General features: G+C 41.7%; 1 protein-coding gene across 2 annotated transcripts in view; it reads left to right on the forward strand.

Moving 5' to 3' along the window:
- Positions 1–1,118: 1,118 nt before the first annotated feature.
- ATP9A (ATPase phospholipid transporting 9A (putative)) overlaps positions 1,119–25,375 on the forward strand; it is an 89,548-nt gene continuing 65,291 nt past the window's right edge. The window contains exons 1-4 of one of the 2 annotated variants that reach the window (XM_048820115.2): positions 1,119–1,347; positions 16,759–16,903; positions 19,096–19,209; positions 24,697–24,805. In XM_048820115.2, coding sequence (XP_048676072.1) covers positions 1,280–1,347; positions 16,759–16,903; positions 19,096–19,209; positions 24,697–24,805 — 436 coding nt within the window. In that variant the 5' untranslated portion in view covers positions 1,119–1,279. The remainder of the gene's footprint in view (positions 1,348–16,758; positions 16,904–19,095; positions 19,210–24,696; positions 24,806–25,375) is intronic. The other variant, XM_048820114.2, reaches the window with a different exon arrangement.

Consider the following 25,375-nt stretch of genomic DNA (forward strand, 5'->3'; position numbering starts at 1 on the left):
CCATAGGAGGGAACTGTACTGACCTAAATTGGTGATGGTGGTGGTGGGGTTGTAAGGACAGTGTCAGGGATCAGTGCCCAGGGGCCGGAGTGCAGGAAGTCAGTGAGGTAAAGGAGCCAGTACCTGCGGGGGTGGGTGTTGGGTAGTAGTTGGGAGGGTATCTGAGAGAGGGAACAGTGACAAGTAGATAGGATGAGGGGGTGCAGTGGGAGGGGGTTCAGTACCCAGTGCCTGGGGCATGAAAGTGCAGGGGGGGAGGTACAGGGCTTGAGGGCAGTTTCCCAGAGGGGTTGTGGGCAGGTGCAGTGGGAAGGGGTACAGTGACCAGAGGTGTATGGGCAGGTGCAGCACATGGAATGCAGTGTCCAGTGGATGTGGTTTAGGAGTTCAGTGAGCTGTAGATGGGGTGTGGGGGTGCATTGTCGAGCAGGTGTGGTTTAGGGGTGCAGTGTCGAGCAGATGGGGTTTTTGGGTGCAGTGGACGGTAGATGGGTTGGAGGTATAGTGTTGAGCAGGTGGGGTTTAGAGGTGCAGTGGCCAGTGGGTGTGGTTTAGAGGTGCAGTGGCCAGTAGATGGGGTGTGATGTGCAGTGTCGGGCGGTTGGGGTTTAGACGTGCAGTGACCAGTAGATGGGGTGTGGGGGTGCAGCGTCGAGCATGTGGGGTTTAGAAGTGCAGTGTCCAGTAGGTGAGGATTTGGGTTGGGGTGCAGTGTCGGGCGGGTGGGTTTTAGGGGTGCAGTGTTCAGTAGATGGTGTGTGGGGTGCAGTGTCCAGTGGGTGAAGATAGGGGTTAGGGGTGGGGTGTAGGGGGACACTGCCAGTAGATAGGATGTGAGGTGTAGTGTCCAGTGGGTGAGGATGGGGGTTGGGGGTGCAGTGTCAGGCGGGTGGGTTTTAGGGGTGTAGTGACCAGTAGATGGGGTGTGGGGTGCAGTGTCCCTCGGTGAGGATGTGGGTTGGGGTGCAGTGTCCAGCGGGTAGGGTCTAGGGGTGCAGTGACCCGTGGGTGAGGAGGGGGCTGGGGTGGGGTATACGGGTGCAGTGCCATAGCTCAGCTGGAGGAGGTGCGCAAGGGGTGCAGCGCCCGGCGGAGGGGGCCTGAGCCCGGCCGGTGCGAGTGGCAGGCGGCGAGCGGGCACGTTACCTGCGTGCTGGAAGCCCGGCCCAGCCCAGCCCCCCTCCCCGGCGCTGTCAGACCGCGGAGAGGCCGGGCCGAGGCGCTGCTGGGAAGCCGATCCCACTCCGCTCCTCCCCGGCTGCGCCCAGCCGCCGCGGCCATGACCGATAACATCCCCCTGCAGCCCGTCAGGCAGAAGAAGCGGATGGACAGCAAGCACCGGAGCGGGTGAGCGCGGGGTCCGCAGCGGGCGCTCCCCTCGGGTCCCGCGGCTGCCGTCGCTATCCAAACCCCGGCTTCGCTTTTTCCGATGCCCGGCTGGCTGGGCTGCTGCCCCGCGGCTGCAGGGGGCTGCGCCCCTCTAGGGCCCTGCCCGGTGGCTGATGTGTCCGGCTGGGCTCCGGCTGGTGCTGGGCAGCCAGCCCCGCCCTGGAACCGGCTCCCCGGTCCGCTCTCGGGGGAAGGAAGGAAGGGAGCGAGCGATGGGTGGGGATTGCCCCCTCCTCCTCCTCCCTGGGCTGGGGAGAGGCGTCCCGGCAGCGCCGGGGACCCCGGCTCTCTCGCCATGTGGCTGGCTGGGGCGCAGGGGGCCCGGCTCGCCTTTGTTTGTTCCAGCAGGGCCCGGCCCCTGGGCAGCAGCCGCACAACCCGTCCAGGAAAGGACACAGCGGGCTCTGGCATTAGGGGGTCCCCTCTCCTTTGGGAAGGGGAGGCTGGACTGGGAAAAGCTCCCTTCTTTTGGGAGGGGGCCTCGGAGGGTCGCTGGCCTTGCAGGCCCCCCCCCGGGGAGGCTGAGAGCTGGTGTTGGAAGATGGCATTACTAGGGGACCGATCTAGGTCTCCTCTCTCGCCCGGGGCTGCCTGGCCAAGGTCCTGCAGGGCGGCGGCCGCAGCGGCGTTCCGGCAGGAGCTGACAGGTTGTTCCTGACGCCATTGTCTGTGGCACACCCAGCGCCGCGATCCCAGCCCAGCGAACTGCAAGAAAAGGGCAGGATCCTGCCATGGCAACCTGGTTACGCTAAAACGATAGGCCCTGCTCCCTTGTGCAGGCGGAGAGCCCCTTCCCTGCCGTCTCGCCCTGTGACTGCAGGACCTGTGCATCTCAGGCTGGGTGAAATGAAAGAACAGAGCCCTCTTGGAGGCTCGTATATTGCCAAGCTTGAGGAATGAGCCTTAGATGAAGTCACTTGGCACTCCATTTATTACTGCTGTTATGAAGAGCTCACACCCAGTTTTTCTTCCTTGCACAAATGTAAACAAAGAAATAGCCTGACAGCTTTAAGCCGTAGTGTCAGGAACAAACTGGCAATGGCCAGATTTTCAGACGTATTGACTTTCTCAATGGGAGCTCAGCTCCTCTGAAAATCAGCCCATATACTTCAGTGGCACTCAGGCACCCTGGTGATTGGGAGGGCTATGAAACCCTTGGCTGGATGGCTTGTTGGTAGATTATCTTGGGGGAAGGGGAGGATGTGTATGGCAAGCTATTTGAATATAGATTTTCATTTAATGTATTTATCATTTAACATCTGATCAGGATCATTCTGTTGCTTAGCTCAGCATAGGCAGAATGCAGGTTGTTGCTTCACTGAGTGGGTTTTATTAATGACAATACACTTGTTTTCAGGAACAAATATATTTATAACTTTATAACAAAGGGTTCTAGCTACTTACAGATCTTACCATTTTAATTATATTGGTACAGCTAAAGCAGTGCAACCCCTGATGATGTATTGATTATATTGATATAAAGGTGGTTTATTCCTGTGTAAAAAGAAAAAGAGTACTTGTGGCACCTTAGAGACTAACCAATTTATTTGAGCATGAGCTTTCGTGAGCTACAGCTCACTTCATCGGATGCATACCGTGGAAACGGCAGAAGACATTATATACACAGAGACCATGAAACAATACCTCCTCCCACCCCACTCTCCTGCTGGTAATAGCTTATCTAAAGTGATCATCAAGTTGGGCCATTTCCAGCACAAATCCAGGTTTTCTCACCCTCCGCCCCCCCCCCCCCCCCCCACACACACACAAACTCACTCTCCTGCTGGTAATAGCCCATCCAAAGTGACCACTCTCTTTAAAATGTGTATGATAATCAAGGTGGGCCATTTCCAGCACAAATCCAGGTTTTCTCACAAATCCAGGTTAGTCTCTAAGGTGCCACAAGTACTCCTTTTCTTTTTGCGAATACAGACTAACACGGCTGTTACTCTGAAACCCATCTTATTCCTGTGTAGCTATTCCCATGCAGGTAAGGGAATAAGCTGTACCAGTATTTTATACCAATGTAACTGTGCCCACACTAGGGGTTGTACTGGTATAACTATTTCAGTAAAAAAAAAAAAAAATCACAACCCTAACTGACAACATTGTACCAGTACAAAATGTGTGTATAGATTTGGAATCTAAACTTGCTGACTGGAAAGTAATGTTGTATTATGATGACAAATTGTGATCCAATGACAAATTAATCTTTTTTGTTTTAAATATCATATACAGTTGTAGCAAATACACCAAAATCTCAGAAGAAATAATGATTGTGTTGGAACAAATAAGGAAGAGTACATATTAATTACCATTTTGTTACATTTTTTGGTTAATAATTGTGATTTGGATTCTTTTTAACTGAGGTTGTTGAGCAACCTACAGTGTTCTGTTGATGGATAACGTTTCTGTCATGTAGCTGATAGTATGTTGATTTAATAATGTGAAGTTGGCCTGGACACTGAGGACTAGACTGTGGAACATGTGTGCTATATAGCAGTCATGGTAGTAATCTGTTAACGACAGTTCCTGGGTTGGCCACTGCTTAAAGTTCAGTTATGAGATAAAGGATCAGCTATATGAGGGGCTTAGGGTATTCCTCAATGCTCCTTAGCTGATTTGCTTTCTTAGAGGTCTTCACAATCTCCATAGGTCTCTCTTGGGCATTCTGTTGTGGTGTGCCTTGTTAGCAGATGCTGACAGCAATTACCCTGATGTAACGTAAGCACTAGCCCTATGTCACTGGCTAGGGAGCTCTCACTTGGAGGCAGTATTTCCTGTGCTAGCAAGAACTGTTGACAGCTTGCTCTTATGATGCTGCATTGATTTAGTGGTTTGAGATTCTGTGACTTTTTTGTTTTTCTTTATACAAGTCCTGATCTCTCTCTCTTTTTTTAAAGACCGGCACACTCCAGAAAAGTGACTTATTTACAGTGATTTTCAGAGTCTTGTCTTTTGTCAAACAGCCTCTGACATAAGTTAGTTTATTTGATCAATATATCGGGTGCATTGGCAAAGTATCTAAGCAAAGCAAAGAGGCTCCCTTTCCCCCCAAATATTATAAGTCTTAAGAGAGAGCAACCAGCCAGACAGTATAAGTCCTTGCTCTGTCATCCATCTCAAGCCCCCTGGCACAAAATGATCCATTTCCAACTAATTAGAGAGGAACAGGGAGAAAATGGTAGCAGATGCAGAATGGGGTCCTGGCCCATGACTGGGCGTTCTATGTAGTACTGCAATGCAAATAATAATAGCCTGGATACCACTTTTTTGGGGGTTTATACTAACTTCTGGAAGACCCTACCTTATAATATGGTTTTGATTGCTGCTTGGATTGTAAGAGACTCTTTGTGGCATTCGTTATATGTGTATACAGTGCCTAGCACAATGAGGTCCACATCTCTGATTGGAGTCTCTATGTGCTACTGTAATATATATAAATTAATAATAATTGACCAGTGATCCCTTCTGACCTTAAAGTCTCTGACCCTAACTTAACAGTAGACCTCTCAAACTGAATGTAACTGCTGGGAAGGCACATAAGGCAAGAGGAGATTGTATTAGTATATGAAGTCATTCATTTAGGTCTCTGAGTATATGAACAAAGAGCTAGAACTGTTTGAAATACTTGCAGCCAGCGTAGGCCATGGAGGGAAGTCCACGTTACTGATCTTCCTCCTCCTTACAAGGCAGCAGCCATGTTTCAGCTTCCAGATGCATTTCAAGGGAAACACAGTGAGGAACTCATTACAGTACCGTTACTGAGATGTGACAAAGGAAAGGTTGGCTGTGGACCATGTCAAGGAGAAACAGGTGTTTTAATAAGTTGGTGATGGCAGTAGCCATTCTTGGCCATAGCCACAACATTGACCCCCTCCCTCCGCCCCGTCCAGTGTGCAGGCAAGGGTGACTTCTGAATTCTGCAGCTGTATTGCTTGAGTAATGGACACGTTTTTCACAATTTTCTTGTCACCTTGGTCTGGTCTTGACTGAGTTATATAGTTATCTCACCCAAATAAAAATGCCAATTTAGCTATGACATCCTGATAACCACTCTCTGGAGTCTATAATGTCAGTTCAAAAAGAGACATGGTATTGAGTAATCTCAAAATGCTGATGATAGTGTCACAGCCCGTACCTCTGTAGGGGCTTCTGGGGGTTATGTATCCTGAGACAAAAAGCTGTGGCTTGCTTTCTTGCTATGGACAGTACCCAAATGTACCAAGCATATCAAAGAACATATGCAAAGACTTGATCTCTACCCTGAGCACCTTCTAATCTAAGGACCCATTCCTACTATGTAGATCATGCAGGAAGACTGCTGTGCCTATGTAGAGACTATGTAGAGGCAGGCACTGTTTTTTTGTTCTGCATTTGTACAGCACCTAGCACAGTGGGATCCTGATCCATGACTCTGGCTCCTAGGCGGTGTGGTAATGCAAGTAATAAATAATAGTAAATGTGATGCAACAAGTGAGGAAAACCAAAGAATAATTGGAAATGGGATGAAGAAGGACAAGGATTCCAGTAATAGGTCACATGGTTACTCTGTTATGGTATTGAGCTTAATGGTTCCATTAAAATGGTAAATTAGCTCACTTGTAATCAACGGGGAGAGATTGGAGTGAATAGATGAATAAATGATTTTTGGCCCCTATCCTGCCTCTGACTGTGTGGGTAAACCTCTGCATTTGTGTAGAGCTGCATTGATTTCAAAGGGGCTACAGACAGGAACAGTGTTTCTCTCATGCAAAGTCAAGTGCAGTATCGGGGCCTTTATTTATTAAGTGCGCACTTGGCCCTGCTGCACAGCCACTTACAATGCAAAAACATCCTAAATAATATAAATCAGTTTAAAAAGTCAAGGGAATATAATGGCAAAGTGGTGGTATCCTCTGAAAAGTGCTCCCCAAAATGTTTCCATGGGTATTTCTTAATGACCTCTTGTATAAAATTTAATCAGTTGACAGTGGATTTTTTTTTTATGGCTATTACTGCAAATTTAGCCTGATATCTGCAAATCAAGATGTTGTCTTTCTGCCTCTTGCCTCATCACCAGTAATAAAGATTTGGTAAGAAGAATTTAGGCCCCTGACAGACCCTCCCAAGCATAGAGGTCCACTTGTGTGGACCCTCTCGTACTTCACCGGTGCTTTGTGCAGGCATAAGGGTCTGAACTGCATATTTCTAACTGCAGGATCCGAACCATAGATAACAGTTCTACTGATTATGCATGTGGCAGAGTAGAACCCAGCTCACTGTTCTATAGCTGTACTGACTATGCGATCCTAAAAAACACTTAGTCCAGGGTCCAGTTCTGCTATTGGGTATGAATGAATGGATGCCTGTACTGACAGACCCTATCTGAAACTGGATCCACATGGATCCTTTTGCAGGATAAAAGGGCCTCAGTCAACAAAGGCAGCAGATACAACTGAAAGTTGCAAATGATATAAACACGTTGAATGAGATTTTTACGTAATTTTTCTGACCCTTTGAAATCATAACTGTTGTGATAGATTATGGATTGTTGTAGAAACCTATAACTTGGGTTAATGCTGTTAGTAATTTTTTGACCCAAACAGTAAGTGTTTGATTTGAATATAGAACAACTTGTTTTCATACTCTATGAACATTTTCATTTGAATGTTTTTGTACCTTATTTAAAAAGGAAGTAATTAAAAAATTCAGTAAAAAATTTATTTTAGAGTAATGTGCTTTAGCTCAACAACTATATACATCATGACTGCTACTGTGATACTGCAGGTGTTTATCAATATTAGTAGAATAGAGTATAAAATAGAAAATATAATATAATTTAAATAACATTAGTAGCTAATGGCAATATTTTTAGTTCCATCTGAAAAAAGTGGAAATATCTTGAGTGTTTCTAACTTTAGCAGTTGATGATTCATTTTATGTAGAAAGACTTTTAAATTTTGTTTGATTTTGTTACTCTTATGTAGAATAATACTTTAGATTATTGAACTTTGAAATGTGTTAACTAATCCTAACTACATCTCCATGTGATTGGGGTAGTGTAATAGGTTGGTACCCATTCAAAAAGTGTCCAGTGTTTTCTTGGTTTTAAAAAAAGCAATTTGAATTTATTAATGATTTCATAGGAATAGTAAAATATTTTGCAACATCCTTGTCCACAATTGCCACCTCCCCCCTCCCCCCCAGAAAACAACAACAACAAAAAACCATCTAAAGCAAACAAAAACCTGCCCCAAGGGAAAAAAATCTATTGGTTTTCCAGGTAAACTTGCATCTCCCTCCTACACAATCCATTTCTTAAAGCTTTATTTTTCTAACACAAATCCTGTTTAAAAAAAAAAAAAAGAACATGCATTGGTTGATTGATCAAGCTATTTGAGGTTTGGCATTTAGGGTCTGTGTACAGTTCTTTAAGGAAAACAAGTGACTTATGTTGGAAAAGGTTGAAAACCCCACCTTTAAGGGCTGACTTATTGATTGACTTCTCAATAACCTGCAAGGAAAAGTCAAGAGCGAACTTTCAATAATATGACAGATTGTTCCTGGTTCCAATTGATCAGCATTATCAAATGCATTTTTGAGAGGTTAAGATAATTCAGTTTCCAAAGGGGAAGAAAGAAAACACTAAAGAGGCGTCCTGAAGTTTTTCTATGTTGATCTCCTCGCTAACAATCATTCCACACCTTCTTTCACTTAAGCAGTTATCCTGTGATTTGTCTGAATTTTATTGTTAACTCTTGAATACGCAGTCCTAGCCTTGATCTGCTAAAACACCAACTGCTGTTACAACAATTCATTAATAATTATTGTGTTTAGTGAAAGACGAGCCCGTGTATGTGAGTGCAGGATGTTAAAGCAGAAATAATGAGTTTTAGAATTCTATCTTCAGAGAACAAAATATAAGATTTCAATGAGGACTTTAAAGAATGTTAAATGTAGTTGAGTATCTTCCCAAGAAGTTAAATATTTGCTTCTAGGAATGGGCACGCAAGTCTACACCACAGAAATATCTGCTTTCCTGCTGAAAGTTCCATTACAAATTTATCAAATGAGTAGACATACTGCACCTGCATAAGTGATGTGTAGAGATGAACTGTTGCCATTCAGCATTCGTGGATATGTTTAGTTTGGTTTGTAAGTTTCTGCTCTCTACCCAGTCAACAAGATTGTCCAGATTGCTTTGCTGTTTTGTGGGACAACAGGAAAAAACAAGGTCAGGGAAGTGAATAGGTGTTAAATTCCAGCTGTGGTGGTTTGACTATAAGCTTTCATAACAAAAAGCTCTTTAGGGATCTTCTCGAACATACAAGTGATAAAGGTCAAAGTTTGTATTCCTGGCATCGTTAGCTATATTTTTAAACCTATCTGTGGAAATACACTGGCACATGCTTTCTTTGTTTAGTTTTACATTTTCTGGAGAAGGTTGGATGTAATGTGATTCTGAAACTTGCTGACTGACTTTTCCGGTTAGTCCATTAAACCATCAACTGCAACCCATGGATTTGTATTATTGCCGACTGGAGTAACACGTCTGTTTTTTTGGGTTTTTTTTACTGCAGTCTTTAAATTGGATAAAAAGTCTGTGTTACAGAACTGCATAGGTCAAGTTCTGCCTTTTTTATTATAAGGTTCTGTAGATAGTATGAAAGTACAAACAGCATATAAATAGATATCCAGGACTATGTGTGATCACTTAAAAATGCCTTCAAATAGAAGAGAAAATATAATACGGGAATCTCTTGTAAATTCCCTGCACATGTGTTGGAAATCAAATGTGTTGTAAGTAGCGATAATTCTTCTTTACTTGGACAATATTATATGTATCACTTTCAGAACCCAGATAGGCAGGAAGTCTTTTTTCTCGAGTTTAAGTACATGTTGAACTTTCTTTCCCCCGTATCTAACGAAGTTGTGAAATCTTTGGTTGGCTAGGAGTTGCAGAAATTGGAAATGAATTATTAAAAATTAACATAATTAACTGTTGTTCAATACTTGTGTTTGTAGTGAAGTACTGTTCCAATAGCAACATTCCTGTTTGTAGTGGGGATATTGTGTGAGATGATAGCCTTGTTTACAAAATGTGCTCTCACTTTCACTTTAGCACCTAGAGTTAAATCATGGTCCATTACTCCTCTTTTTCCTTTGGTAGGGTCTACTTCTTTAGTTTAGTCTTACCCTGATCCAGCAAAGCATTCAAGCCTGTGCTTAACTTTAAGCACTTGAGTTTCCCTATTGAAATATATGAGACAATTCACATGCTTAAATGATTTGCTGGACAGGATCTTGAGCTTTAACTATGGTCAAATCTGCCTTGTTACTAAAATCATGTTAGGTGTTATATATACTCAGTGATTTATAAGTTCATAGTAATTTAAAGAAACTAAGTGCTGTTTAAAATGTGTATATTTATCCCAACACAGAGCACTCCCTTTTATAAGAACATTCAAGCCACTGTTTTATGTTAGCATCATTCATGTAATTTTCTATTGCATTTCTGAAGAAACATATCAGTGAGCTCTTTATACCCTTTAAAGTTTTAGAAGTTAGTTTTGGATAATTTAAAATAATCTTTGGAACATATTGGTGAATTATAATAACCCAAGAACATATTAGAAGTTCTGTGTTAAAATATTTGGTCCCCCTTTTCGCCCTATCTCCTCATGTAACTATAAAGATATGTAGCTCTTTATTTCTCTCAGTAAAATCCCTAAAAGAGGCTCAACCTGAAAGATAAGCAAAAGTAGCTTTGGTTTCTAATATGTGATTAGCAGGAGTCTGTCTGGAATTGTGAAGCAGGTTGTGGAAATAAACTGAGCACTGTAAATGCACGTTCCTTTTGGTAAAGCCTCTGTTTTAGAACTTCACACTGAAGGTCATTCTAAATACAGCAGTTAACATGAGTAAATCTGGCTAACTTTGTGTCGCTTTCCTCTCTCATTGAGATTTGAGAAAACAATCCTCCCATTCCTAAAAATGAACAAATATATTTCCCTTTTGACACCCCTCTGAGCACCAACATTTTCATTAATTTATTTCTTAAATAGCACTAGTATAGTTTAAAGGAAAATTATTGACTTAAATCACAGCTCTGTCTGAATTTTTTTTCCCTAAGTCTACAAGCAACACCTTTAATAGACGTAATTAAATACTTATGATTAGAATTAGATTTAAAAAAACATATTTTTAAAGTTTAATTTGTAAACTTGACTACACTTTTTGTGAGGTCAATTTAATTGTTTTGCCTTGTATAAGTCAATTTCCCATAGTTTTTTCTGTGTCTGTCTTCCATTCCTCCTTTTTCTCTCCTCACTGACTGAAAGATGGGGTAAACTTTTAAAAAACAGGAAAGTGTGATTGCAAAACTGCAAAAATTGGCAGGGAGATTCAGATGCAAGACTGGTACCGGAAACTACTTTTAACTCTCTTTTGAAATTGGATAGATTTTGAATTATTATGAATCACGTTTATTATGTTAGTACCTAAAGACCAGTCAAAAATGTGCTCGGTATTGTACAAACACAGAGTAACACACAGTGTCATTTTCTAAAAGTAATCAAATGTAAATAACCTGGGTGAAAGCGCACATTAAAAATCAGAAACTGTCATTATAGATACTTGAAGGGTAAAAGATGTTCTAGATTATTTTACTCCAATAAGTTGAGATATCTGTTCATTGCTTCAATCAGTCAAGTTACTAACATTGAAAGCTGTATTTATTTCTATTAAATTTTCCAGAATTCTCATACATTTTCCTCTAGCAAATGAACAAATAGTTTGTGGGTGAGCAGCAGATGCTAACTGGTGAGGCTGTGATAAAGCTGACCTGTATATTGTTATAGACCGAAAAAGGTGATGAACCCATAATTTAGACACAGTGTGTTTTTACAGAAACGTGACAAAGCTGTAGGGAACCAGTGCTGGGATCCAGTGTTTTAGCTGATGGCATTTCACCCTTCTTCTCGACCAAAACTACTATTCTGTAATCATAACCGCCTGTAATTCTGTCGAGAGAAGCCATAGGTCTTTCACCTTTAGGAGCAGTAGTGGTGTACTCTGCAGTACTGTGTAATATGGGACAAGATTTTTATTTGATTCCACGCTTTCTGTGAGGAAGGTTTTTGCGAAAGTTAATAGTTATAGTGATCACTTTTATTATAATTTTTTCTTTTGAGGTTATAAGCTCTTTGGGGGTAGGGACTGTCACGGTATGTTTGTACAGGACCTAGCACAATGGGGCTCTGATCTAACTGGTGCCCTTAGGCTATACCACAACACACACACGTTATCTTTCTGATAAGTTTCAGAGTAGCAGCCGTGTTAGTCGGTATTCGCAAAAAGAACAGGAGGACTTGTGGCACCTTAGAGACTAACCAATTTATTTGAGCATAAGCTTTCGTGAGCTACAGCTCACTTCATCGGATGATGTTTCACTTACTGCTTCTTAGTGAAATGTAATCACATCAAAATAGTGATCTGATTATGTGGGAAATCATTTTGCACTGGTCTAAAAAGAGTGAGAAAATGCCTCTTATAAAAGTTTAATCCAGTTAGATGTCCATGAAATACTTTGAGTTAGACTACCTTTTCCGTGCTAGCTTCTGTAAACCAATTGGATTTTCAAGATTTTTGGATTCTGAAGGAGTTTACTTAGCAGATAAGATTTTTTTTTTCCCTGTGTTTATTTGCAGATGGGGGTGGAATGCATGAAAGCTGATACTTTTGTATAAAACCACCTTTGTAGCAGTGAATGGTGTGCTCTATTCATCATGCTGTTTCCTGTTCTGCAATACGTATATAGAGAGTTTACCTGCGGAAAGCATTGAATACTTCCTTAAATGGAAATTTACTTGCTTTATTTCTGATCAGTTAGATACGCAGTTACCCAAATTGTTTGAGCAGATGACTGTTATAATTTAAGGCAGACATCTTGACATTGTTATCTAATGTAGTGAGTCAGATATGCATTTCTATCTGATCTCCAAGGCATTCTGTTGTAAGCTTGCATCTGATACTGGGCTGTATTTCAAATGTCAGTGAAATCTAATACAAATCCTTTTGCTATAAAAAGGGGGGAAAACATTAGCTTTTATTTCAAGCAGTGACAGGAGGAAACTTGAAGGAAAAACAATCTTTGCTGACCTGGAAGGCTACAGCATTGCCATTTTGAAAAAGAGAGAGACTGTTCCCGAGTGTGTCCTTTTGTAAGGACAAAGGAGAGTGGGAAATTTCTGTATCTTCTAGCAGATACAGAAATACACATGTGAGGAGCGATTTAAAAAGACTGGGACTGTTCAGTTTAGAAAAGAGACGACTAAGGTGGGTATGATAGAAGTCTGTAAAATCGTGAATGGTGTGGTGAAGGTGAATAAGGAAGTGTTGTTTACCCCTTCACATAACACATGAACCAGGGATCACCCAATGAAATGAATAGGCAGCAGCTTTAAAACAAACATAAGGAAGTATTTCTTCACACAGCGCACAGTCAACCTGTGGAACTCATTGCTGTGGGATGTCATGAAGGCCAAAAGTGTAACTGGGCCTCAAAAAAGAATTAGATAAGTTCACAGTGGATAGGTCCTTCAATGACTATTAGCCAAGATGGTCAGAGACACAACCCCATGCTTTGGGTGTCCCTAAACTTCCAACTGCCAGAAGCTGGGACTGAATGACGGTGGATGGACCACTCAATAATTGCCCTCTTTTGTTAATTCCCTCTGAAGCATCTGGTGCTGGCCGCTGTTAAAAGACAGGATACTGGGCTAGATGGACCATTGGTCTGACGCAGTAAGGCCGTTCTTATGTTCATCTGTTTGTTCTCCTATTCCTCCATTTCTCCTGGGTATTAGGGGCCTTTGTATTTCTTTCTGATCCATTTGGGACCAGATTTTTTGCTAGCTATTATAACTGGGATCAAAGCAGTATAATGCATGTCAAGTTGTGTCAGAGTTCTTTCTGATCCATTTGGGACCAGATTTTTTGCTAGCTATTATAACTGGGATCAAAGCAGTATAATGCATGTCAAGTTGTGTCAGAAGAAGTGCCAAATGTTTGTAACTGACTTGTGGATAATAAAAAGAGGATTGCTGTATTGCATTGGATGTTTTAACGACACTGCTGATCCAAACAGAGCTGGCCTTGGGATAGGGTGCAGCCTGCCTTGGACTGATGGGACATGGAATGGATCATTCCGATTATAGGTTTGAAAAGATGTAATAATTATTTGCTGGGGAGAAGATTGGGAGACCATATTCTTCAGGATGAGTATGGAATTCCAAATCACTACCAAATCAGCAGGAGAGTGACAGAATTGTACTGTGTTCTTTATGGAGCTGGAGACCGAGGGAACTGTACAAGTTTACAGCCTGGTCAGGAACCATATGCAAAAGGTGCATAGATTTAATTGAGCATAAACACTGCAGGCTCGGGTGTTTAAGCCATTGCTTTTTCTTAGCAGAATGTGGGTAACCCTCCCATTACGGATAGGATTCACTTTAGTAATTCAGCAAATATGTGTCCTAAGGTGTAGCAATAGAAAGAAAGATTGGTGCATGCTGCTCAGTGATGTCACAACTATTGATTGTGACACAGTGACAAAGTACAAACTGATATTGTTCACATTCTTTGGGAGTGAAGTGGAGTTTCATACGAATGTGGATTTCAACTGCCTGAAACCATTTTCGGGCAATAGATAGTGAAATTTGTTTTCTGAAATTACAGCTGCGATAGCAGACATTGACCTGCGCTGCCTGCCCTGTGCTGTACAGGAGCTTTTTGTGAGGATTGTAAACAGGACAGAGGGGCTGAATTCCACCCCATGTGTAAACTGTAGGGTGTGGCAGCTACCAGTGCTTCCGAATAACATGCCCAGTCTACAAATAGCCATGAAAGAGGGAGGTCCTGAGCAGTTTCAGCTGTCCACGTGGAAGAAAACTCACTCAATACTGCCAACTCTAAAGATTTAAAAATCATGTCAAGCTCCCAAAATCATGAGTGCCTTAAAATCTTGAGGGTTTTAGAAAGAATGATTTGGGGGTTATTTTTATTTCCCTTCAGGTTTCTGAGTTTTTAGGGAACACTCAGGTCACATTTTCTGTCTTTAGTCTGCCACGAGCAGGGCTGAAAAAAAAAGAAAGACGAGATCCTCATGTAATCTGACCTCTTGGGAATCTTGTGACTTTAAGAAAAACATCAAATATCAGGAGAATTGGTGACACTGATTACTTTCAAAAGCCATGAATATAGATTTCTGGGAGTTCATGTCCTAACATACGTTGGAGGAAATTTAACTTATATATAGTATTTATCTGAAATATGACATGTATTCGGTTTTCTGATTCTGGCAAATGTATCTCTTTAGAATTTGTTGATTTCAGCTACAGCAAGATCAGGCCTTGGTCTTTTTATTACTCATGATAGGGCCAAAATGGCAGATACTCATGTTTTGCAAGTAGGTGATATAGAAACATTCCTTTATACTGTAGCTTGGCTAGTATTTTATCATTCATACTTCAAATACATCTACAGTACAGTAGGAGGTATCCTGTAGGCACAATATCAGTTTTACCCAAGTTATGCTGAAATTTGTGGCTTTCAGGATTTCCCTCTGTGGCTTTTACTAAAGGACAGGGGAGATGTCACATAGCCTTAATGTTAGCCCCAGAAAAGGGGGAAGAGTAGATTAATGGATTACAGCTGGAAATGTTTATTTCTTGTTTGTTTTAGCTAATTTAAAGTTGGTGATGGGAGGAGTATAGTGCTGAGTCTGTGGGTGTTCCAGGGCTGGAGCATTGACAGGGAAAAAATGGTGGATGCTGAGCACCCACCGGCAGCCATCTCCCCTCCCCTCTCCTCCTCTCCCCTCCCTCCCAGCGCCTCTTGCCCACCACGATCAGCTGTTCTGTGGTGTGCAGGAGACACTGGCTGGGAGGGGAGAGGAGCAAGGGCTCGGGGGAGGGGGCGGAAAGCGGCAGGGTGGGGACTGGGGGGAAGGGATGGAGTGGGGGCTGGACCTGGGGAAGAGCCGGGTGGTTGAGCATAGAAAGTCGGCACTGCTGGGGACGAGAGTGGCTTCCATGGCACAAAGAATGCTATCTGGGTAGAAAATCAAAACAGGCTTACAATTTTGATGTTTTTCTGTGTGACTGTTTTGGAGGAAATAAAAACATTAATACTCCATGCATTTGTTTTTTGCCAAATACTGTGTTATGACACACACTGAAGGGCCAAATAAAATTTATATTTATCTGAATATTTTGTACCTTCTATTGTTAAAAGTATCAGCTAAGGTTCCTATCACTTAAGGGGGTTGCAGGGAAGGGAGAAAGTCTGCATCTTTTTTCAGTTAGTTTGATTTGGGCATTTAACAGCATCTTGGGTATTTACATTTCTGCTGCTTCCCATCCATAGTCAGTTCACTGACCCTTTTGTTCATGTGGATCTTCATACAGCACCCATGAAGTAAAACAATGAAAAGCAACAACTCTTCCAGCAAAATATAGTCAGAGCAGTTTTGTGTCACTCAGGCCTAGATCCTGCAATTGGGTCAATGCAGAGAGCGTCCCTGCTACTCTGTTTCCTTAGTTCCAGAAACTTGTTTTGACAGTAAAGGACAAAACAAAACCAGAATCCTTTTTTTGCTATGTGAGTTCCTTATATCTAAGGCTGCATCAGCCTGTGATCTTTTCATGCTAATATGTGAGACTTCAATCAGGGAATGATAAGAGAACATGAATCTCAAATTAGAATTTCTCAGATGTTTCCAATCTAATCTTGGAAGAGATGAGCTAACTCAATGTGTGGACTTGGGCGAGTCACGTTATCTCTCAATGTTGGTTTCCTCACATCTAAAAAGGGAATAATAACGCATTACCCACCTACCCTTCAGGGATGTTAATGAGGATTAACTAGTTAATGTCTGTGCAGTGCTTTGAACATAGAAAGCACCATAAAAATGCTGCATATCATTAACAGTAAAACAATTTATATAGGGCCTTATCCATAGCCCATGGAAATCTTTTCATTAATGGGCTTTGGCTCAGGCCTATAGTGCCTCAAGTGTGCTAGGTGCTTTGCAGACCAAAAAAGAGTCCAGGTCTCAGCCCGAAGGAGCTTACAATCTAAATGGACAGTGAACAGATAGAAGATGGCAAGTGATTTGAACAAGCAGCAATGCTCAGTACGCTTCTGTAGTTTTTATATGGGTTTATTTAGCAGTTTGCTGGGGGACGATATGGGGGAGAGTCTGTGTTTAATAAGTTTTGTGGAAGAAATATGGGCTGTTTTGTTAAGTGAGGGCAGGGGACGTAGGCTGGATCACGGAGGGGGATAAAATGGAGACTTCTTAAATTAAATATGTCCTTCCAATAGGTGTTGTGAGTGTATGAGATGCTGCGGAAGAAGAGACCCAAGGCCTCGTACGGTTTGGCTTGGCCATCCAGAAAAAAGAGACCAGAGATACCCTCGCAATGTGATCAACAATCAGAAATACAACTTTTTTACATTTCTTCCTGGGGTATGTATGCCCATTAAACTTCATGACTCCGTACCCCTAACACCTTCCTCATTTTCAGTGGTTTTTACTACATAGTGAATGCTGAACCTTAAGTCAGAGGAAAGAGCTAATATTCTGATCCCTTAAAGTAGTTAGGAATATGCTTCACACACTTTGCCTAAACTCAGGGCCATAACCAGAGCAGGGCAACAGCCCAGCGCGCAAAGCCATCAGGACAGAAAAATGGGGCAGGGGTTAGGGGGTGCAAATATGCTTGCTCACCCCGGCACTAAAATGCCTAGTCACAGCACTGCCTAAACGTCACTTTTTGTTGAACGTAAAATTAACTAGTAGTTTATATGGTTGTAGAATAGATGCCATACAAATCTCGCATTGTTGTCTCTATGGGTCAAATTCACTCTGCCCAAAGCTTATAGGATTTAAGGGAGGGGATGAATGGAATCTACCCGAGTCATGTGGATGGATTTCATTGCAGCCCTTATGCTACTGCTTTCGAAGCTCATGGGCTGGAATGGCAGCCAGAACACCTCTATACTGTTACATGGGGTTCTTGTTCCACTGAATCACGCAGGCCCACACAGGCAGTCAGTTCTTTGGCAGCATATTCAGGGTTTCTTTCCAAAATTCACTGGCAGAGCAGACATGCTCTGGTGACTGTAGACTATTACCTAGTGTCCAACATGTGTCTCTTAAGCAAGCTCATTGAGAAACTTCTCCCAGTGCTGGGATACAACTGATCAGATTGCATATGTTGCTCAATGGGTTACCTGGCAGGTTTATTTCTTTTGGCCTATGGATAAGTTATCTCAGTGTAGCACCTGATGAGCTGGACAGACAACCTGTTCATCAGATTTGACAACTTCCACTCTCACCCCCATATTATGCTTTTCTCAAATCTGTTTATTCATAGTCCTTCAATGAAGAGTTCTTATGAATGTGCTTGGGCATATGGATTTTTGAAAACTGCTCACAGCAAGTATTCCTTTGAATATTTGATACTGGTTTGGGTGATTAGGCAGCTAAGTCACCTGATATGTGTTCTGTTCTCTGATTGGATGATCTCACCTCTATAAATAAGAGGATTACCTGAAGAAATCACTGAGGTACTGAATTTCTTGAGGCTATTCTGCGGAGGGAGCACTTTATTTAGGGAGAGACACATGGCGAGTCAGAAGCAGATTGGGGCAGTTTTTGGACATCCCCTTGTTGCCCACCTGTTGGCTGTAGTTTTCTGTGGTACGCTCTTTCTTGCTGGCTGGCCCTTCTTCTTGCTGGCTCCAATTTCTCCCTGACAATGGCAACAGGGCAGATGGCCTTCCTCCCTATCATCATCTCTTCTGTGTTGCATCCACAGGCTACCTACCCTCTGGCCACAGAACCATCATGATGCATGGCCAGATCATGTATGCCCTGTGCTTTCAGCTCACATTGTCATGGGCATGGCTACATTGGAAACATCAAAGCTCTGTTGCGGAAGCACTCCCGCGGTAGCGCTTTGAAGTGTGAGTGTGGTCGGGTGCTCACCCAGCACTCCTGGTAATCCACCTCCACAAGGGGATTAGCGCCAAGCGCTTGGCTCCCAGCTCTTGGAGCCTGTTTACATTAGTGCTTTAAAGCGCTCTGACTTGCTGCACTCGGGGGTGATTTTTCACACCCCTGAGCCAGCAAGTTAGAGCGCTATAAAATGTAAGTGAAGCCAAGCCCATAGTCTCTGTCATCAGTTTAAAAGCAAAACCACTCCTTGTTGAAACAGAGGTCTGACTGGTGATGGTTCAGTATGCAAGGGACAGTGGAACTACTTTCAAAACCAGTTCAAGTTCAAACTGCATTTGTTTTAAATATATATTTAGCAGATTTTTGTAGGCAAAACATAATGTTGGTTAGACATCCACTATTTACAGTTGCTGTCACTTTTCTGAGTGGTATTTATCAAAAGTTTAAAGGTAAAATTATATGTATGTATTAAAGACTAACTACTGCAGAATCTGTTGTATAGCACAGCTACATTTGTGTGCATGTTGTTATATTCACCAAGATGATCTTTTGGAAATTATTTCCAGCACTACTTTGCTATCATTATTTAGGATTTAGACATTACAGGAGCTAGCAGAAATGAATGTCTCTTATCACTAGTTCAATATGCATAACTCTGAGATCTCCATTAACCTCTCCCCTCCTCCCTTTTTTTGTAGGTGCTGTTTAACCAGTTCAAATACTTTTTTAATCTTTACTTCTTGCTTCTGGCCTGCTCTCAATTTGTCCCTGAAATGAGGCTTGGTGCACTTTATACCTATTGGGTTCCCTTGGTAGGTAATCTACGGTTTGTTTATTCAAGAAAGTGTCCGTGTTTAAATACAAAATGTCCTTTGTTGTCTTATCTCTCTGATCTAAGTAATTCTGTGTCTCACATGCTTTTTTGGCAGCTTATTTGTAGGAAGTCTGCTCTCTAAATGTTCTGAGTGCAGATGCTTGTTCTCGCTTTTAAATTAATTTCATAAAGGTTGGACATTTAGGTATGGTAGGACTCCGTTACCGATACCCTCTTCATCTGAGTTAATAGGGGCATAATTCTTTGTCTCTTACACAACTGCCACTAGGCATACCCACCACTGGGGCAACTGGCCCACTTCTACACTCCAAAAAAATGAGAGACTAGATGGCGAGCAAAGTAAACAGCTTCCTGGCTCCTGTGAGTATTGATCACAGCTGCTAAGTTATTATAAAGTTAAGGGTGAAGATGGAGGGTCTGCATCAGAGCATTTTGCTTTGGCACAGCATTCCAGAAGAGGGCTGCAAATCAGCAGGATTTCAGAAAAGCTTGTCAGGTGAAGCAAAGGACCAAAGGGCAGTTTTCAAAAGCGACCTTAATGAATGACCGTATGTGCAACGACAGCAAATCATGCAGTCCCGCCAAACAGTTTGACTTAGAGTCTTTGGATGGGTCAACAGGCTGATTTTAAAATAAGATGTTTTAGTTTCTTAAAATACATATTTTTACATTTCATTTATTCAAATTTGCTTAGAGCATAGATGCTTCCCCCCGAAACCCCTGACACACACACTTACTGATTTGTCATTTTCCAAACATATATTTCCCCTGAGGTTGGAAGAAGTCAGAAAGCCAAGTTCGCTACAGTCTTTGGGAAAGGATGCTAGCTAACTATTTGAGATGGGGTTTCCCATCTCTCGTTAAAGTTGTTAGGCAGATCTCTAGAGTAAATTGGTGCATCCACAAGGGTTCCATGTGGCTTTATTTCAATCTCAAATCTGCAGGAAGAGTTGAATAACTTCCTTATTACAGAGTTCTCAAATGTTTTCTGTCTGCCCCTTACCTCTTGCTGTGTGCATAAACCAAGCTCCCTTTCTGCTGCCAACTGCTCAGAGGAACCTTGCCATGTTGCTGTCTCCAGTGGAAGTCAGGGTGGTAAGGTGTCAGGAGATGACTTTTTTTTAATATTTAGGTTCCTGTTTTCAGAATTATGTGCATTTGCATGTACATGTACATATGCATGCCTGGGCAGTCATGACAGATATTCATATCAGCTCTTCAGTAAGATGTCTAGTCATCTGTGCATGCAATTCTAAAACTCTGGACATTGGGTTTTATGGCTGACTACCTTGACTCCATTGACTGTAGAGTACATAGTATTCTGGGACAATAGAAATAAGTGTTTAGGAGCAGACCAGATAAAGAGGGATGGTGATTTAGAATTTTTTTTAAAAAAGGACACAACACTGATTTTTTTGGGAAGGTATGGGGGGGGGGGGAAGAGTTAAAAAGGCACAATAAGGAGTGATTGAATGGAATGATAAGATAATTTAAACTACCTGAGCAATGCACATAGGAACGCACTGCACAAGCCAATTGAAGCTACAACGGCCACTTAAAAATCTATAAAAAGAAAAGGAGAACTTGTGGCACCTTGGAGACTAACACATTTATTTGAGCATAAGCTTTCGTGAGCTACAGCTCACTTCATCGGATGCATCCGATGAAGTGAGCTGTAGCTCACGAAAGCTTATGCTCAGATAAATGTGTTAGTCTCCAAGGTGCCACAAATCTTCCTTTTCTTTTTGCGAATACAGACTAACACGGATGCTACTCTGAAACCCGTTAAAAATCTATGCACCTCTAAACTTTTTTCCCTTCCACTTCCAGTAAGCAGCCTCCTGGGGGTTTACATCCCTCTCTTGCACATGAGGTCAGCTGATAGTTAATCACCAAGAAATACCCTATGTTTTCTGCATAGTATTTTAAGTACATTAACAGTTCAGCTTTGACAAACAAATGGCAGAAAACACTTGCATCAAACCTGTGCTGCCATCTGTCTTCACTCAGCAGGGCTGCAAATGAACTGTAGTTATCTGGATCTTCCAACAGGGTTTAGAAATCCTTGGGTGTAACTTGTTGCTTTCAGTATAGGAAGCAAAAACATATTTAAAATAATCACAGATCCACAATGATTTTAAAGATGACACTTTTAGGCTGCTCTTTGGAAATCACGGGTGGTAAAATCCCTGCAGTGTTGATGGTAAAACATTCTCCCCATTTTCAACTGAATTGGGAAAAATGATTTCCATTAAATTTACCTCAATCTGATAATCCTGTTTGCAAAAGCAAACTGATACCACAGAAGTAAAAAATATCATGAAGTTGCTACTAAAACTCTGCTGGTAGTCAGCCCTGTGCCTGGTTGAATTCATGTTTTGGCATATACGTATGACAAAGTTATTGTATTTGCCCTGTTTAGGAAAAGTGAGTGTGTCACAAAACTAGTTTGAACAAGCCCCCCCCACTCCCTCTCCCCTATCCCCCAACAGGTTTTTTATAGAATCCTATAAGCAATTGTGATTTGTCTAGGCCAGATGAGCAATTAGGACTCAGCATATGAGCTGCTAGAGAGTAGTATAAGAAAGGTCTTTGTTCATTACTGACTGCTGATACAAGTGTTCGGTATAGAATGACATACATGATGGCATAGTGAGGCAGCACATGTGGGAATATTTTTGGATGATTATTTGAAATTCAGATACCCAAACTCTTTAGATTTCTGATCCACAAAGCAAGCTAAAAATAATCAACACGGATTGTTTCTTTCCCTTTTATCTGAAAGCACCTAGGAGTTTTTGAAATCGTTAAGTGACAGAGAAGCCTTCAGTCTTTTTTTGCTTGTCAGTTACCCAACTGATATATCTTTGAGTGGCTCAGAGTGAAATGTACTGACCCTAGCCCTTCTGGAATGAAATGCTTCTATCAAAAGATCATTTTGTATATTATTGCCTTCCTGGCTTCTGTAATTTGAATCTATTCAATGTCATGTTTACATTATTAAAGCAATTCCAAGCCTTAAGGACATATTCTCTCTTGATGTAAGAATATAATTCCTGTTAATGTTAATGGGCACTAGGTATGGAAGGTAATGAGAGACTATCTCAGTAGTTTGTATATTTAACCAACTCTCTTCTCTCCACAACAAAGCTGGTAGGATTTTTTTGTTTTGTTTTTTTGTCTTGTCAAAACATGTTTTTTGTTTTTTTTTCATGAAAAATGGCTTTTATTTTCATTTTGGCCAAAAATATATTGGGAACATTTTAATGGTGGTCACACAATGGAGACTCTAATTTTTCAGTATATTGGGGTTTTGTCAAAAAAATGGAGAAGTTTATGGAGGAAATTTTGAAAACTTAAAAAAAAAATCTTATAAAAATTAGCATTTTTTGAACAGTTCTTCTCTATTGTACAGGCAGAAAGTTGCCATTAACATTAATTGGCACTGTGTACAATTTGTGGAATGATTAGAATTATTATTATCTATTATTAGAATAGGTACCAAAGTGTATTCTTTGCTAAATACTCAAGTGACCTTGAAAAGGGGGCGGGGAGGCTTGATATTTTAAATCATGTGTATCTTAATTAAACCTCCCGCAGTCTAATAAACAGGAAAGTTTTTAGGCTGAAACTTTCAAAGGCGCTTGAGTTAGGTCCTTTTGAAAATGCCCCCTTTAAATAATGCAAATACATGCAATACCTTCTGCATTTCAAAGCTAATGTCAGATTTTTTCTAATGTATCCTGTGGTTGTACACTGATACGTATGAACTGTAGCTAAGACACTGCACAATTTTATTGCAGTGTTGTATGTTTTAGGTGAGACTGTGTGCACAAAAACCAAAGCTATAAGAATGTCTGAATTTAGTTGCAGAAAATGCTGTCCTTCAGTTTCAGTAAACCAGAGACAGTTTCTTGTTTGAAAAAAACAAAACAAAAAAGGACATGCGAAAAGGTTAATTATTGTCAGTGTCAGGTAGTAATATTGTGAACACTCTATGCCCAAGGTTTTCCAATATGATCTGTAATTTTGGGGTGCCTGACTTGAGGTGTCTTTAAAGAGGCCTGATTTTCAAAGGGTAGGTGCTCAGCACTTTCTGAAAATCAAGTCCCTTGAAAGGCAGCTTAAGTTGGGCACGCAAAAATTCTTATCCCATTTGTTATTTACTTATCAAACCCTTTTCTGCATTATTTATAAATCTGTCTGTGGTTTTCATGTTTCAACTGTCATGTTTTCAAACAATTAAAAAAAATTGAATTTGATTGGATACCTAACAAATACATTGGTTGACAAGATCCCTGCTGCCTGATGACAAGATTCTGTAATATGAATTTTCACATGGAGTGTAAAGCACTTGCAGCTCTGTTCATTGACATGCCAGATTTAGCAATGTAGTGAATCAGAGCTGAATAATGTCTAATATAAAATGAGTTTGCGATACTAGCCCAAAGAGGGAGGTGCTTTGTCTGAGCTCTGCTTATTTTTAGAGTCTGGTAATACTAAAAGTATGATGTGCATGTTCTCCATGCTGATAAGAAACTGAAATAGTTCCTCTCGTCTATGCTTTAGTACTGTGAGTAGTCACATTAATTTTGAGGCACTAGTCATGGTAATAAAGTTAGGCACATGTATGTTCGTAGGATCAAATTAGATGAACTGTCCTGGATAGTCTTGTGCTTAAGGCACAAGACAAGGTCTCGGGAGATCTGGCCGTGCAGTGGGTTTCCTGTGTGATCTGGGGCAAGCCACAGCGGCCCAGGCCCTTCAACATGTTTAGGCATTAAACTCCCTTTGATTTCACTGGGGGTTAGCCCATATTTACGCTACAGCGGCACGACTATGGCTCTGCAGCTGTTCCTCTGTAGAGCCGTAGTATAGATGTTTCCTGCATCAACAGAAAGAGTTTCTCCATCAGTGTAGGTAATCCATCTCTCCAAAAGGCAGTAACTAGATCAATGGAAGGATTCTTCCATCAATCTGGCTGGGTCTGCAGTGGGGGTTAGGTCAAACTAACTATGTCGTGCAGGGTGAGAAATTTTTCAGAGCCCTGAGTGTTGTAGCTAGGTTGACCTAAGTTTTAGATGTAGACCAGGTTATTCACCTGAATACCTGCTAGGAGCCAGGCCTTAATCTCTCTCTGCCTCAGTTCCCATCTGTAAAATGGAAATAAAACTTCCCTACCTTACAAGGGTGTTGTGAGGGTAAATTGTTTGTGATGTGCCTGGCAAGCAGTACAGAAAGCCTATAAATAAAACTATATTTAAAAAATGTGAGTGTATTGTTATCTTGGTATCAGTGTTCTGTATAACACTCATCATAATAAGTAAGCAATAATAAGTCAGGAAAACAAGACGAAAACATTGAATATAGACATGGGCATTGGTCAATATTGTGCATTACATGGATCTGAGACAGAGGATGTTTTCTGGCCTCTTACCCATTTAGTTTTTTTCTCCCCCTTTAGGGTTTTGTGCTTGCAGTTACCATCATTCGCGAGGCAGTGGAGGAGATCCGATGTTACACACGCGACAAGGAAGTAAACTCCCAGATCTACAGCAAGCTCACAGCAAGAGGTCAGCTCTTTGGCTCCAGTTCTCTGCCTCTGCCCCGCTGTATCCTGTAGCAGACTGCTGGAATAGCAGGAGTTGCAACTCAATCAAATGTTGCTGACAGTCAGAGAAGCAGAGTTCAAGGAGGGCGGGAGGGTTACAGGCATGCAGGCACGTGGCTTAATGTCCACTTTGTTGCTTTTAGCACTGGAGCACTATAGGTCTCGGTAGACTTGCAGATAGCTTCTTGCGTAAGTACAGTTGAAGCTGCCAGTTATTGAACGTTCCCCTAGGAAATAAATCGAGAGCAAATGTGAATGGGCAAGTTATTTCAAGTAACTCCTGGACACATTGTATGCAAAGTGGTAAGAATCTCAGTGTTCTATTTATAGGGTGTGTGAGGCTGTATTTGGTACTGTGCAGGCTGAATGGAAAGATGTAGTTCCTTTCCATAAATTTAAAATTTAAATTACACACACACACACCAGTCCAGGCAAACGTTGGATGTAGGTTGAACTTTCAGGCAGATCAGGCTCTTGAAAACTGATAGGCCTAAATCGCAGGCCATTGTAAAACCTGTGCCCTGACCTTTCC

Source organism: Caretta caretta, chromosome 13, assembly GCF_965140235.1.
Source record: "Caretta caretta isolate rCarCar2 chromosome 13, rCarCar1.hap1, whole genome shotgun sequence".
Classification (NCBI taxonomy): domain Eukaryota; kingdom Metazoa; phylum Chordata; order Testudines; family Cheloniidae; genus Caretta; species Caretta caretta.